The following is a 17188-nucleotide window of genomic DNA, read 5'->3' as shown; positions in this document are numbered from 1 at the left end:
AGTGTATAATAATTAGTTAAATACATTTTGGAATACGATCATTGTTTTTATGTAGGAAAATACAGAAACTGATTTGCGCACAGCAAGATCCCTCACATAACAGTTGACATGAATGACCAGTAAGTTTGCCCTGTGGTGTTGAGGACTGAAAGTTGGCCAGGAGAAGTTCTAATTTTTCTCAAACAGTGTCATAGTATCTTTTCCAACCTATCTGATGAGGCAGCTGGACCTCTCATTAACAACTAACCTGAAAGCCAAACACGAAAAGTGCTGGAGAAACTCAGAAGGTTTGTGGAGAGAGAAATGAGGTTAAAATTTCAAGTTTGTTATGACTCTTTTTCAGAACATAGCAGTGCTGAAGAACTGGATGAAACACAGTGTATAGATTTCATGAAACTTTAATAATATCACCTGAGGGGATAGCTGCAATCTTTCTCAAGACAAACATTATAAACATTAGAAGGAACTGTAGCTCATCTTCAGCAAACTATTAGGCAATATTTCACAGATTTAGTCTCTTACATTTAAGTTTAAAATTATTCATTTTTCTCATTTTAGAATGATTTTGGGCAAATTTATCGGTTATGTGGTTCCAATCCAACATTCCCAGATTTCTATTCATATGGACGCACCATTAAGATTGATTTTGTTTCAAAGGCATACCAGAGTGGAAACAAATTCCAGTTAATGCACAAAGTTGCAGGTAAGTTCTTGACCCCTTTCCCTATAGTTATTGCATTACAGACATATGCCTAACTGCAGACAGCCATTTACTTTATTTACACCTCCCCAAAGAAAGGGGAACAGAGAGATAGCTGTAACAGACACTATGGTCCTGTCCAACTTTTTTTAAAAAAAGAACTATTCACACACTGACCTGCAAAATGCTACATATGCATAATTTCCCAAAATAAACATGTCTAAATGGACATCAACAATGCCTGAAGAGTTAACAGGTTGAATTTAATATTGTTTCATAGCCAAACCATGAATGACCAATATAACCAAAGTAGAAATTCTTCTGGCAAAGTGGTAACATACCTACCTCTGGGTCAGAAGCTTCGAGTTTGAGTTCTACATTAGGATACTTGAAGGATACATTAGGATATCGGAAGAATGTTATGAAACTTGAAAGAGTTCAGAAAAGAGTTTACAAGGGTGTTGCCAGGGTTGGAGGATTTGATCTATAAGGAGAGGCTGGATAGGCTGGGGCTGTTTTCCCTGGAGCACTGGAGGCTGAGGGGTGACATTCACGAGGTTTATAAAATCATGAGGGGCATGGATAGGATAAATAGCCTAAGTGTTTTCCTTGGGGTGAGGGAGTCCAGGACTAGATGGCATAGGTTTAGGGTGAGAGGGGAAAGATATAAAAGAGACCTAAGGGGCAATGTTTTCATGCAGAGGGTGGTGTCTGTATGGAATGAGCTGCCAGAGGAAGTAGTGGAGGCTGGTACAATTGCAATATTTAAAAGGCATCTGGATGGGTATATGAATAGGAAGGGTTTAGAGCGCTATGTGCCAAGTGCTGGCAAATGGGACGAGATTGGGTTGGGAGATCTGGTCAGCATAGACGAGTTGGACTGAAGGGTCTGTTTCTGTCTGTACATCTCTCGCTGTATGTTTGCCATGGAAAGTATGTCTGATTATATCCTTCTGATAGAGCTGATGGCAAGTGGAAATGAGAGAGCTTTTTGGTTATTCAGCTGAAAGATGCAATTGCAAATCATCTGCATTAAGTGTGGATCAATCTGATGGAAAGTGTGTGGTTCAATCCTTAAAAATGAGGACAGGTGAAAAGGTAGACAGACTGCTTATAATTTGTATTCTAAAAACAATCCTCAACATCACTATATGTTGATGAAAATATCATCATTTAACAAAAAGTATTGAAAAGAGGAAATTATTTCTTCTTTCTTCCTACAAGCATTCAAATTATTTTTCTGTCTATTTTCTTTTGCTTTCTGGATTTCTACTTCCATCTCCATTAACTTACGTCTGCTTTCATGTCGCAAACTGTCTCAACTCAGGATGTTGACTTTGACTATCAGCTCCCTCTTCTGGTTGGAAATGTAACATTGATTGATTTTCCTTAATCAAAGACTCAGTGCTGCCTTTGCTGTATCGGTGGATTCTGCAACAGCATCAAACTGAATTGCCCAAACATTGGCCAGCTGTCAGTCTTAGTGAGTTTCATGGAGGGTTTCTCTCCATGTGCCCTAGTGAGATTTTTCAAAATTTTCTGAAAATTGCCTGTTTACCCCGACACCACATTTCTGTGGCAACCTGCTCATCCTCATCATAGAATCCCTACAGTGTGGAAACAGGCCCTTTGGCCCACACCGACCCTCAAAAGAGTAGCCCACCCAGACCCATTCCCCTACCCTATCACTCTACATTTCCCCTGACTAATGCACCTCAACTGCAGGTCCTTGAACACTATGGGCAATTTAGCATGGTCAATTCACCTAACCTGCACATCTTTGGTTTGTGGGAGGAAATCAGAGTACCCGGAGGAAACCCACGCAGACACAGGGAGAATGTGCAAACTCTACACAGACAGTCATCCAAGGCTGGAATCGAACCCAGGTGCCTGTGCTGTGAGGCAGCAATGCTAACCACTGCCACCCGTTCAACAGGGGCAGAAGTGCTCACCACTGCTGGGATCTCCTGGGATACCTGGTGCCGATGCTAGTGCCAATGTTAAAAGTCCAGATGTGTACCCAGTGCTTCAGTGTTCATGTAATGGGAAAGTCAACCAAAAACAAACACTTCTCGGGGCATAAAGGTAGTACAACTTAATTGCACAATGAATAATTGCACATTCATAAATCCTTTGCTATGTAAGAACCAGATTATACAGGTTTCATGTCCTTCGTGTCATCCTTTATTGGAATCATGTCTAAGAGGGTGCTATGTTCTCCCCTAGTGCCTAGTGCAGCCCAACATCTTCTCATTGTTCAAAGTGGAATTGTGGCATACTGGAAAGCCTTTAAACAGTTGGAAATATTCACTTTTATTTAGCCATAGTAAAAATGTAGAAAAATAAACAAAGAAAATGCACTTGCTTTTGAGAACGGGTGGTAAGTGTTTGCCCTTTGAGCAGCAAGAGATTTACAATCAATGAGTGATCATCACTCTCATGTACTGGAAGTGGATTTCAGTTAAGTCCTCTCTTGTTTATTTGCACTTAGTGCTGCAGCACTCTATTATACTGAAGGTGATATTTTCCTACTCAATATCCTCATGTTCCTCCTCAAAAGATTACTGCCGTTCTCCCAGATCTTCAGGAGTCACCACGTTCTAACTCTTTGCCATGTTCATCTGTGCAGAAATGCAGCATGCTAGAAAAATGCCATGCAGTCTGTCTGGAGAGTATTTCAAGAATCCCCCACTTCAAAGCAAGCATCAGAATCTCACCTACAGGAGGTGAATTGTCTGCTCTATCTGAAGAATCAGCTAATTTGTGTCTAGTCTCCAGCTCTGTAAATGGATTGCTTATTCGAATCATCAGCCATGGACACTGATGGTAGCTCCAGTCTCCTAGTAATGATCCTTGTAAAGCACCTGGCCCTTGAAAAGACGCACGAACATGAAAGTTCTCGAAGATAGCAACATTATATACTTCCTAAGCTGTCATATTTTGCAGATGACTTGCACATTGATGACTTGGGACCCTTTTGTACTGATGTCATCAGCTGTGTGATGACAAGAAGGTTTGTGTACAGAACATGTGCAGAAATTGTTTGTGGCACAGTGGTAGTGCCCATGCCTCTGAGCTGGGAGGCCCTGATTTAAGTTCCACCTCCTCCAGCAGTTTGTAATAACATCTGACAGAACAAACAGGTAATGAATGTATGGTGCTCGGAAGATGAAAACTTAGGAAAAGGCAAAATGAATATTAAATCAATGCTAGAATCACACTACAATTAAATTACTGTTTATGAAATTAATTATATTTCAATTCAGCAAGGTCCCGTTAAATTTTGTGGTATTTATGTCTAGTCTTAGCACTTTATATTTAAGCCCATAAAGTAAAGTTAAACTTTGTATTAATTTTAACTGATAACTGATTCTGTAAATTTAATGAGACATTCACATCATGAAAACTCTTTCCAGGTTGTAGCAGACAATACAACCAGTCATATGGTTATCTGAAGAGTCCTGGCTGGCCCAATATCTATCCACATCATCTCGATTGTACAATCATTCTGCGAGCCCCAGAAAGCCACAAGATTTCCCTCTTCTTTCATGCCTTCGACATTGAAGCCTACCCTGGTTGCAACGCTGACTATTTAGAGGTGAGATAGCTACCTGTTAATTATCACAGCACTAAAGGAAGTCCTGTTATTTGAAGAGGATTAGTGTGCAGGGTTCTGGAGAAAAGGCAGAAAAAAACCTATATTAAAATCCTCATTTTGAGACCTGGTGCAGACATGATGCCCAGTGCCAAATGGCCTCTTTTTGGACTGTAATAATTTGTAATAGAATCATAGAGTCATACAGCATGGAAACAGATGCTCAGGTCCTAAACATCAGTGCCAACCAGACATCTTAATCTGACCCAGTCCCATTTGCAACATTTGACTGTATTCCTCTAAACCCTTCCTATTCGCATGCCCATCCTTTTAAATGTTGTAATTGTACCCATCTCCACCACTTCTTCTGACAGCTTGTCCCATACACACACTTCCCTCTGTGTGAAAATGTTACCACTCAGGTTCTTTTTAAATCTTTCCTCTCTCATCTTAAACCTATGCCCTCTAGTTTTGAACCACCCCACCCTCAGAAAAAGACCTTGGTCATTCACCCTATCCATGCCCCCCCATGATTTTGTAAACCTCCATAAAGATGACCCCTCCGCTCTGCTGCCCCAGGGAAAAAAGCTCCAGCCTGATCAGCCTTCTCCATATAGCTCAAACCCTCCATTCCTGGCAACATCTGTGTAAGTCTTTCTGCGCCCTCAAGTTTAACAACATCTTTCCCATAGAAGGACAACCAGGACTGTACACAGTAATCCAGATGTGTCCTCACAAATGTTCTGCACAGCCGCAACATGACATCCCAACTCCTACATTCCCAGGCAACATTCCACAGGACCCTACCATTAAGTGTATAAGTCCTGCCCTGGTTTGCTTTTCAAAAATGCAGCATGTCATTTCTAAATTAAACTCCATTCCTTGGCTCATTGGTCTACCTGATCAAGGTCCTGTTACACTCTTGAGATAATCTTCTTCACTGTCCATTACACCACCTATAGTTAATTAATTATTAGCCACAAATTCAGGTCATGGACAATTCCATTGCCCCCTCACTGCAATTATGATCTCCTTCAGAATTCCATTTTCAGAAAGAACCCTCTGCTAATTACAAGATACCATAAATCATGAGAAGAAAAATCCGTAACTCTTCATAAGTGGGTTTTGGAAAAAATAAATAAATAATTGACAAGAAAAAAATCCTCAAAAGGGTTTCACTTAGTGTTATGTCAGCTTAATATTTCTTAGGAAAAAGATATGAAATGAAAAGAAAGGATGTCAGAGTACTGACCTTACCTAGCCATGGAGCCATAGTTTTACAACGACCTGTCTAAGAATACTATAGTAGAATTATCTTCATGGGCTACAGTTCACTTGGTCAGCATGATACCTTCTTTGAGAATCTGGTATCCAAGGTAGACAAGCAGGAGGCTGGAAGAGCACAGTAAGCGAGGCAGCATCGGGAGATAGAGAAGTCAAAGTTTTGGATGTAACCCTTCTTCACGACTCTGGGTGGGGGTAAGGGGAGCTGCAGATAAAGGGAGGGTGTGGGGGCAGGTTCTGGATGGTGAGAGGAGCAGGGTGTTGAGGTAGGGATAGGTGAACACACGTAAAGGGTACAACCTGAGGCTACCTGGTGTACAAATTGCCTTTTACTTTATCTTTTTCAAGATTAGGTATTCTACAGTGCGGAAACAGGACAGTTGACCCAACAAGTCCACAGCAAGCCTTTGAAGAGTAACTTATCCAGATTACTGCACCTAACACTATGGGCAATTTAGCATGGCCAATTCACCTGACCTCCACTTCTTTGGACTGTGAGAGGAAACCCACACAGACATGGGGAAAATATGCAAACTCCACACAGACAGTCACCCGAGGCTGGAATCGAACCCCAGAACCTGGTGCTGTGAGGTTGCAGTGCTAACCACTGAGCCACCGTGCTGCCCTTAATTTCATTACAAAAATTATGAGACATTACATGTATTGGTTGTAAATTGCTTTGGGACATCGTGTGGTCATGACAAGAGCCAAGTCTTTCTTTCTTGTCCATCAAAGTTGTAAAGTCAGTGTACATGAATAGCCTTAAATACTGCATCATGAATTACAATAGTTATGCTCCCAGAATCCTTCCGAGTAGGCGATGACCTAGTGTTATTGTCACTTGGCTGTCTCTGGGGCTACACATTTCCCATATGCAGCAATGTGGGAGCAACCAGATAATATGACTGCTGAAATGTTAGTTGTGAGGTAAATAGTGACTGGGATGGTAGGGATAGGTTTCCTGATCTTGTTTGAAATAATGACTCTTTGTATATCGATTTTTTATTTCTTGTCCATTAACCAATTCACCACACACATTAATATATTACGCCCAATTCCATGGGTCATGCAGTCATATAACACAGAAGCAGACTCTTTCGTCCAACTCCCCCATGCTGACCAGGTTTTCTGAACTGAACTAATCCCATTTGCCTCCATGTGGCCCTTATCATAGATAGAACATAGAACATAGAAGAATACAGCGCAGTACAGGCCCTTTGGCCCTCGATGTTGCGCCGATCCAAGCCCACCTAACCTATACTAACCCACTATCCTCCATATACCTATCCAATGCCCGCTTAAATGCCCATAAAGAGGGAGAGTCCACCACTGCTGCTGGCAGGGCATTCCATGAACTTACGACTCGCTGAGTGAAGAACCTACCCCTAACTTCAGTCCTATATCTACCCCCTCTTAATTTAAAGCTTTGCCCCCTTGTAATACCCGACTCCATACGCGGGAAAAGGTTCACACTGTCAACCCTATCTAACCCCTTAATCATCTTGTACACCTCAATCAAGTCACCCCTAAACCTTCTTTTCTCTAATGAAAACAGCCCCAAGTGTCTCAGTCTATCCTCATACGATCTTCCTTCCATACCAGGCAACATCCTGGTAAACCTCCTCTGCACCCGTTCCAGTGCCTCCACATCCTTCCTATAGTATGGCGACCAAAACTGCACACAATATTCCAGATGCGGCCGCACCAGAGTTTTATACAACTGCATCATGACCTCAGGACTCCGGAACTCAATTCCTCTACCAATAAAAGCCAATAAAATATCCTTCTAAACCTTTCCTATTCTTGTACCTGTCTAAATGTCTTAACGTTTGTGTTAACATTTTGAGTGAGACTCAATCAAATACTTTTTGTAAATATAAGTGTGCTAAATATCCAAGTAGTCTGAAACAAGTTAAAGAAGTTCATTTTCATAGAATCACAGAATTGTTACAAAACAGGAGGAGGCCATTTGGCCCGTGTTATATATGCCTGCTCTCTGAGCAAGACACTCACCTGCTTCTTCCCAACACTTCTGCAATTTCTTTCCTCTTCAGACGATTATCTCATTTTTTTAAAGTCACAATTGAATCTGTCTACAACATATTCTCAAGTAATGCATTCTGAAGTAACTCCACAAAGGCCAGTATCCCATCATCAAGGCACCCTTTATTTACATGTGGAGAGTCCTTAACACAGATCCAGCTCCTTTAGAGCCAGCTCTCAGAGTGAACAGGATGTCTGACACTCCTATTCTTATCTGTCAGCAAGGATTCCCTAATTAGACCAGATTAACAGCCCCAATCAGGGAACTCATTTTCTATGGGTCCACCTGGCTGACCTTATTACAATCGCTTTACATTCCATGCTTAATGAGAGGTTTTTATTTTGAAACATTTGGTCCTGTTGCTATTTACCTTAAATCAGTATCCTTGTGTCTTTGACTGTTCCTTCACGGGAAACTGTTCTCTTCATATATACTGTCCAAGTTTCTCATGGTTTAGAATAAGTTTATCAAGTCTCTAGGCTTTCCCTTCTCTCAGAAGAATAGCCCCAGATTCTCCAATCTATCCCCATAACTCAAGTCCCTCACCCTTGGAAACATTCCTGTAAATCTTTTCTACACCTGTTCCAGTGCCGACAGAATTTAACACAATATTCCAAGTTAAAAATGAACTAGTGTTTTCATAAAGTTTCATCATGCTTTTGTATACAATGCATTATTTTACAATGCCCAAGATCCCATTAAACTTTGAATTGGTTTCTCAAGCTACCCTGCCACCTTCAGTGATTTGTCGGATATATGCCCAACTACCCCTGCTCCTGCACTCCCTTCAGAATACACGTAGTACCTTTATTCTACATTGGCTGTCCTCATTCTTCCTCCCAAAGTTTATCACTTCACACTTCTCTGCATTAAATTTCATCTGCCACATGTCTACCTCTTCCACAAACCTGTCTATATCCTTTTAAATCTTTCAACACCCTCCTCAAAATTTATTGTATTTCCAGATTTTACATCACCTGCAAATTTTAAAATTGTGCCCTGCATAACCAAGTCTAGATCATTAATATACATGCAGAAAAGTGGTGGTGTTAATATTTATCCCTGCATTAAAGATGTCTACAAGAGGAGATCAGCCACCCTTACCTGATTTTGTTTAAACATGATTCCAAACTCACTGTAATATGGTTAACATTTAACTGCTATATGTAATGGCCTAGGACACGACTTAGTTAAAACGATGTGGAGATGGACAACAAATGCTGATCTGGCTATTGATGTCTGTGTCTGGTAAAGAATGAAGAGGAACGTTGGCAATCCAAGGTCTTTGGGTGATCACTTTGCAGAGACTTCCATTCAGTTCACAAGGATAGGCTGGAGCTAGTGCTCCCTTGTCATTTAAATTCTTCACCTTACACTGGAGTCAACATTGGTTGCAACAAATTCAAATTGAACCTCCACTCACAGTTGTTTCCTTTCTCTTTTGATGATTTTTGCATTTTCTCGCATGCTAACTGTGTTTATCTCTCCACGATACCACCAGACCTGTTGAATAAATCCGGAATTTGTTTTCTCTTTTTATTGAATATTAAGCAGGGCATTTAAACCATTTGGCTTTAAATCTCAATATAAATGTCTCCCCCAAGATCTCAAGGAGGATGATGTTTGAGTGATGTTTCTGACTTCATACTGACATTGAAATGCAGAACAAGATTGAACTGTAATTTTCTTTATCTGTTTCAGATAAAAAATGGTACAGATAGTAATGGGCAACTGCTTGCCACGTTGTGTGGTAAAAAACTGCCGAATCCCATTTTCCCAAATTTCCACACACTTACTTTACATTTTAAAACTGACGTCGTGACAAGTCACAATGGTTTTGAAATCACTTGGACATCGTCTCCAAATGGTAATGTGAAAAAATAATAACTTATTTTATTATTTAGTATGCAGGGTGCACTAACGTTCCTCTAAAACTCCAAAAACAGTAATTTTGCCAAAACAATCATTCATTTTACAATGTCATACAGAAGTCACTCCATTTCAAACATTGAAGTCCAGATTTTCACCACATTTTATCATGGAAAAAGTTCTGAAAGCAACTGAACTTTGTAAGTATTGTCACCAAAAACAGCACTTGCGTCCTTGCAGGTGCAGGAATGGGAATAAGCAGCATTTTTACACATTTTACAACATCAGCTGGCCGTCTTAATCACAAGCTACCTACCCAGCAGTGAGATTTTGATATCCTTGGAATGTGAAACCCATGTGTGCACCTCATCAGGACAGATCTGAATTTGTGCATTTATTTGGATATCAGAGTGCCTCTTTGGAGGACTAATTTTAAAATGCACTTTACACACAATTTCTCAATTTGCAGCAAAAGTGGAAATTGTACCTCAACATCTTTAAAACATGTGAAATTGTCCAACATGCAAGTTACAGCTTATAGCAGCCTTATGCAAATTTTAAAACTTACTACTTCCCATTAGAACTGTACACATGAAAACCTCACACCCATTACTTATCAAATTCTATGTACTTCAAGTTTCTAAATGACATTTCTAACTGGTCTGTACACTCAAAGTTACTGCTCGCTAAAATGCCCAACTTCCTCTTGGTTGCTCCAACAGGGAGAATTGCTGTACAACTGTGATAGGGAAATCACACCAGACTAGAAGACTGGCTCCTGGTGCAGAGTCTTTCTGATGGATTTCCTCTAAATTGCTTTCAAACTCAGTACCAAGAATATTTACATTCATTTCTTAACCAGAGAACTGCTTAATGGTGTTACCCCTGTAACAATATGCAATCAGTGAATATGAAGTCATAGTACATTTCTGTCATAGAGTCATAGAAATATACAGCACGGAAACAGACCCTTCTGTCCAACCCGTCCACGTCGATCAGATATCCCAACCCAATTTAATCCCACCTGCCAGCACCGGACCCATATCCCTCCAAACCCTTCCTATTCATATACCCCTCCAAATGCCTTTTAAATATTGCAATTGTACCAGCCTCCACCACATCCTCTGGCAGTTCATTCCATACACGTACCACCCTCTGCATGAAAACATTGCCCCTTAGGTCTCTTTTATATCTTTCCCCTCTCACCCTAAACCTATGCCCTCTGATTCTGGACTCCCCGACCCCAGGGGAAAGACTTTGCCTATTTACCCTATCCATGCCCCTCATAATTTTGTAAACCTCTATAAGGTCATCCCTCAGCCTCCGACGCTACAGGGAAAATAGCCCCAGCTTGTTCAGCCTCTCCCTATAGCTCAAATCCTCATCCCTGGCAACATCCTTGTAAATCTTTTCTTAACCCTTTCAAGTTTCACAACATTTTTCCGATAGGCCAGAATTTCATGCAATATTCCAACAGCGGCCTAACTAACGTCCTGTACAGCCACAACATGACCTCCCAACTCCTGTACTCAATACTCTGATCAATAAACGAAAGCATGCCAAACGCCTTCTTCACTATCTGTCATGTGTTATAAATGAATCAACTGACTAAATTTTAATTATTCATTGCACAAAAAAAAAACTCGTATGTTGGGGATATTGAATATAGCGAAGATTTTATCAAAATATAATTTCTAAACAGTTGACTTATTACACGTGGTTTCTTTCTCCTGCACAGATTGTGGTGGAACACTGTTTGGCTCCAGTGGATCTTTTTACAGTCCTAACTACCCAGCCACCTACAGTAACAATACCGACTGTGAATGGATAGTTGTGGCACCAATTGGACATGTACTAACAATAAACTTCATCTCCCTTAATATTGATGACCCTGGTGATTGTATGAAGAACTACTTGATGCTGTATGATGGACCAGATACCAACTCACCACCAATTGGCCCATACTGTGGAATGGTATGTAGAAAAAAGTACTTGTTTCTAAGCTCATTTTCTGCCATGTTTTCAATTATTTTTATGTGTCAATCGAAGGAAAACATGAACTTAAGAAATAAAAAGTCTATTGATTGAAAATGTTATGTGTTTTGAAAGCAACATTTTAGGAGCTAGTCATTGTGCTTAACAGGATTAATTATTTCAGGGAGTTATGGACTCAGATCCTGCAGTTAAAATAGTGGAGAGCCCATCAGTCTTCCTCTTTATTATGGAGCAGGTTGGAGATCAACTTTTGATAACTATCCATGCATCCAGTGGAAATGAGGAAGTTGCTGCCCATGTTCCACTGAACATGCAGAATCTTTGCTTCTCCTGTTTCTCACTGAGAGAATCATCATACAAATACATCCCTAACATGTGCCACCTACAGCAACAATATTGACTGAGTTGATAGTTGTGGCCTGAGTATTAACAATAAACTTCACAGACTTTAATATAAATCACCCAGGTGACTATCAAAAATTACTTGAGTCTGTATGATGAATTAGGCAGCAAAACTATAAGACCACCTTGGACAACAATATATAGAAAAAGTGTTTGTTGGTAAATTGGTTCATTTTCTGTCACATTTTTTGCAAGAGTCAACAATTCTTTTTCTTACCAACTAGATATCTATTAAACAAGCCAAAACAGGTTTGGGGTGCTTGTTTATTCAAATCCTAGTGATTTTCTATTAATCTGGTAGAGGTCTTAATTACTGTCAAATAACTTCACTGGAACTAAAAAATGTAAATATTGTGGATTTTTAAATGTCTAAATATTTTTCTTGACTTTATTTCTTTCTGTCTACACTGTTACTTGCAATCATATCTTTCTTTCCAATTATTTCTTCTGCTTTCTGTAAAGACTTTTCACTGAACATGTTCCAGCTTACACTTCATAGTTCAGGCACTGAATCCCTCAGTAGGAATTCTTCCAATGCTTCGTTTAAGTGATTAAACAGTTGCCAACTGTGAGCACATAGATCCATTGTAGTGGGCACAGCATTGAATGAATCTTTAAACACTGTCGAACTCAATGCAAAAACCTACAACATGTCTGTAGTCATGGGTAAATGGTGGGCTCCATTAATTTACCAAGGGCTGCAAAATCTGGGGCCAATTAAATTTCACAAGCATTGGCATCTACTGCTGCATTCATCCAGTGGATGGACTCAGTTAAATAATACAATGAGACTTTTTTTTAATCACCCTGGCTAATGTGTCCATATTAAATTCCAGTCTGTGATGTTGTAACATATGGTGAAATCTTCTCAGGCCCTGGAAGAAATGGATTTTGCTGAACAAATTGACAAAATTATGTGCGAAGTCAAGTGAGGCCTTTCTTGATGTCAGAAGCAAGAAGTTGCAATTTCCAAATAAGTTCCATATGTCAATCCAAGATTTTCATTAGTGAGCAGTGAGAGGCTAATCACTTATCATCACACTCATTATTCCTCACTTTCACTTCATTATTACACACTCTCCTATTCTACCACCCACTGGATAGAAATTAAATGCTACAATTCCAAACATGAAGGTTAGAGCAGGAACCTGGAGATTCCAACTCACCTCCCGCTCTTCTGGAGCTCCATTTTGGATGTTAGGCACCAGTTTCTCAGGGGATGCTCCATGGGCAGTGACCAGATACAATACTCATCCACAGACATTAGCATCTGACTCATAACAGCCTCTTCAAATCCTCATGGTACAGCTCCATTACACTGACACATAGCATTTTGGAGTGAACCAGCAATTATCTTTGGAATGCTTCCATGAGTACATTTTTTTGTGCAAGGACAGGCACTTACCTTATGATTTGACCAGGCTGCAGCTCAGAGATGCTCATTTGCTCTTTTAGAACGTTAGCTATCTGATTCTCGCAGCATCCTTGCCTTGCCTTTTCGTGCTTCACCACCATTATCCCTCCTCCCCCCACCCCCACCCCACCACTACACCACATTCTAAAGTCTCACAGTACTTCTGTCTTGAGCTTGCAGTTCAGCACAGAAACAGTCTGTCAGGCTGGTCAGCACTCATCTGTCAAGTGGATGGACATGTTGTTAATGACACATTGCTATGTCAATCACACACCTGCAACATGTACCAATCATGTAAGCAGGATCATACTGCATGTGCTGTCAGCAAAGAGTTATATCTTTGAGGAGAAAGTGAGGTCTGCAGATGCTGGAGATCAGAGCTGAAAATGTGTTGCTGGAAAAGCGCAGCAGGTCAGGCAGCATCCAGGGAACAGGAGAATCGACGTTTCGGGCAAAAGCCCTTCATCAGGAATAAAGGCAGTGAGCCTGAAGCGTGGAGAGATAGAGCTGAAAATGTGTTGCTGGAAAAGCGCAGCAGGTCAGGCAACAGGAGAATCGACGTTTCGGGCATAAGCCCTTCTTCAGGAATGAGGAAAGTTTGTCCAGCAGGCTAAGATAAAAGGTAGGGAGGAGGGACTTGGGGGAGGTGCGTCGGAAATGTGATAGATGGAGAGAGGTCAAGGTGAGGGTGATAGGTCAGACTGGGGTGGGGGCGGAGAGGTCAGGAAGAAGATTGCAGGTTAGGAAGGCGGTGCTGAATTCGATGGATTTGACTGAGACAAGGTGGGGGGAGGGGAAATGAGGAAACTGGTGAAAACTGGTGGAGTTATATCTCACAGTCTAAGGAGAGTATCTTCAGTGAAGGTTAGGGAAACACCCTTCAAGTAGCTTCCTGGCAAACTAAGTCAAGAGCAGCCTCCTATAGTAGGACCAGCACTTGGGCATGATCCACACAGGGCAGTCAATCTGACAAGTGTGCCACGGTCAGTCTTGTAGGTCTCGCAAGAGATTGTTAATGAGAAATGTTTGAGACGATAGCATGAGAAAAAACCCCAAGCCTTGTATAGAAAAACCCTCCATGAAATGCAATGAAAATGACACTTTGCCCAATTATGGTGAGATTCAGCTCTCAGTGACTAATTACAGAAACCATCTTTTTATAAATTATTTGGCAACTGGATTAAAGTAAATCCATGTAATATGCAACTTCAGTTTACAAAGGCAATCAAAGCTACTGTAGCATCACTTTGAACATTGGCTAAATTTTATACCAATTTTATATATATATATATATATACACACACATACACACACACACATTTATATATTAGGTTAGATTCCCTACAGCATGAAAACAGTCCCTTAAGCCCAACAAGTCTACACTGACCCTCCAAAGAGTAACCCACCCACACCCATTTCCCCTCTGACTAACGTACCTCACACTATAGGCAATTTAGCATGGCCAATTCACCTGACCTGCACATCTTTGGACTGTGGGAGGAAACCCATGCAGACACGGGGAGAATGTGCAAGCTCCACACAGACAGTTGCCCAAGGCTGGAATCGCACCTGGGACCCTGGTGCTGTGAGGCAGCAGTGCTAACCACTGAGCCACCGTGCCACCCATATTGTTAGAGTGTAAATGAACAATCTTTAAAAACTGTTCACAACTAAGAGAAAATGCTTGATTATCTTTGGACAGATAGAATCTTCAAAAAGTCTTTTAGAGGTGAATAAATTAGTTTGGTAGAATTTTCAATAGAAACTCAATGAGGAATGCATTGGTTTGATTGGGGAGAATATACTTTATTAATTGTTCTTTATCTGTTATTTAATCTGTAATGAATACATTGTACATTTATACTCACGTTATCTTATACTTTATCTGCTTACAGGAAAGTAACATTGCTCCTTTCACTTCTGCATCTTACCGTGTATTTGTGAAATTCCATGCTGAATATGCAGTTATACCATCTGGATTCAGATTACAATGGACCAGTTAACTTGATGAGAAGAGTAAATTAATAGCTACAATATGGATTAGTGTGCTATTGCTTTAATTCATTTTGAATGTTTGTTTAAACCAGTTATGTGGTACAGCATGACTTTTGTAATGGCCAAGGTGAAATGCACCAGTTATTTACCAAATTAGCTAATACATCTTTCTCAATAGAAGCATTTATTTGTAGAAATACCAGGGCATTTTGATAGATTTGACAATTTTTAAAACATTATTCTAAATAACAGAAGGAGAAGTTGCTGTCATAACAAAGAGGAAGTCAGTATGAGAATACGACAGAAGCAGATAGAGTTACTGAAAGTTAAATATGGAGGTCAGAAAAATGAGACTAATATGAATAAGGGAAAATGAGTGTTGCAAATTATCAACCAGAAGATAACTTGTTAAGAGGGGAGAGTGTGTGGCACAGATAGCAGAGTTATAATGGAATTAAATATCTCTGGTAACTGCATGGTAGGAAGGAAGAGATTGCACTAGAGAGGGTACAAATGATATTCACAAGTATGTTGTCAGTCATAGCAAACTTTAACCACGTGGAAACATTGAATGTGGTAGAGTTGTTTTCTTTTGAGCAGAGGAAGCTGAATGGAGATACAACTGAGGAGTGTAAAAGTATGAGAAATCTTGCTAATGTAAATAGGAAGGAAATTCTCCTCAGCTGAAAGGTCATTAAACAGCAGCAATTGATTTAAAGTAATTGATAGCTTGATGAGAGGGGAATAGAGAAAAAGACTTTATTCAGGGATGCAGGGATGAGGATCTCACTGTCTGAACCCTCACTTAATTAAAAAAATACAACTTGATCATATTGTATGAATGAGAGAAAACTCATAGCAAAGCCTTGTTTCATTATCCAAAATCCATATAAAGAATGTTAAAATGTAATGAATTTTGCTTTCATGCTGATGTGTTATTTGTCTGGAAATATAATCTTTTTAATAAATACAATTATCTAAAACTAGGTGTGATTGACAGTTCATTCTTTTAATTGAATTCAGTTCAACAAAAGAGACATCAACAATGGTTAATAAATGAAAGGATCATCTTTCTTGAACCAATAACATAATTATTTTTCAAACCAAAACCTAGCCATACATTTGTAAAAAAACAAAAGAAACTGCATAGAAATTTTAAAAAATAAACTCTTCCAGTTAAGATGGAAAAATCTAATATCTGGTTCTATCACTACTGAGTATAAAGGCCAATTTTTTATCATTATCTCAGAAACTGAGAGTCAGGCCATTTCCTGCCTTTGCATTTGTAAGTTTTCTGAAGAAACCCTCACATATTTGTGATTTTCACCTCAGGGGGTTGTGGGTGCAGTAAGGTGAGCATGTGCCACTGTTTCCTGAACCAGGACCCAAGATGGTAGCCCCTCTTTGAGTGAGCACTGGCTTGCCACCCACAAAAAAAAAGGAGCAGGAGTAGACTATTTGGCTCTTCGAGCATGGTCCACCATTCATTATGATCATAGCTAATCATTTAACTCAATAGCCTGTTCCTCCTTTTCCACATATCCTTTGATCCCTTTAGCCTCAAATGTTATATCCAATTCCTTCTTGAAATCACACAAAGTTTTGGCCTCGGCTGCATTCATTGGTAGCGAGTTCCACAGGTTTACCAGCCTCTGGATGAAGAAATTTCTCTTCATCTCAGTCTGAAATGGTTTATCCCATAGCCCTAGAGAACATCCATTATATTTCCTTAATCAACCTTTTTCTGTTACTTTGTTACAAGTCAACTATTCACCAGGATATGTCTTTACTAAGACCATAAGGCAAAGGAGCAGATCATGGCTGATCTTGTAACCCTCAATTCCACTTTCCTCCGATTTCTCCATAACCCTCAATGCCTTTACTGATTAT

General features: G+C 40.0%; 1 protein-coding gene across 1 annotated transcript in view; it reads left to right on the top strand.

Annotated features, from left to right (window-relative positions):
- The window catches only part of cubn (cubilin (intrinsic factor-cobalamin receptor)), a 303136-nt gene extending 286852 nt beyond the window's left edge, over positions 1-16284 (top strand). The window contains exons 49-53 of the mRNA XM_043690378.2: positions 559-703; positions 4117-4298; positions 9325-9490; positions 11231-11466; positions 15199-16284. Of these exons, the coding sequence (XP_043546313.2) occupies positions 559-703; positions 4117-4298; positions 9325-9490; positions 11231-11466; positions 15199-15306 (837 nt within the window). The 3' untranslated portion in view covers positions 15307-16284. The remainder of the gene's footprint in view (positions 1-558; positions 704-4116; positions 4299-9324; positions 9491-11230; positions 11467-15198) is intronic.
- The last annotated feature ends 904 nt before the right edge of the window (positions 16285-17188 follow it).

This window comes from Chiloscyllium plagiosum, unplaced genomic scaffold (assembly GCF_037043375.1).
Source record: "Chiloscyllium plagiosum isolate Xiang-an unplaced genomic scaffold, Cpla_swu_hap1 HiC_scaffold_5, whole genome shotgun sequence".
In the NCBI taxonomy this organism is placed as follows: domain Eukaryota; kingdom Metazoa; phylum Chordata; class Chondrichthyes; order Orectolobiformes; family Hemiscylliidae; genus Chiloscyllium; species Chiloscyllium plagiosum.
This window is presented reverse-complemented; position numbering and strand designations above follow the sequence as displayed.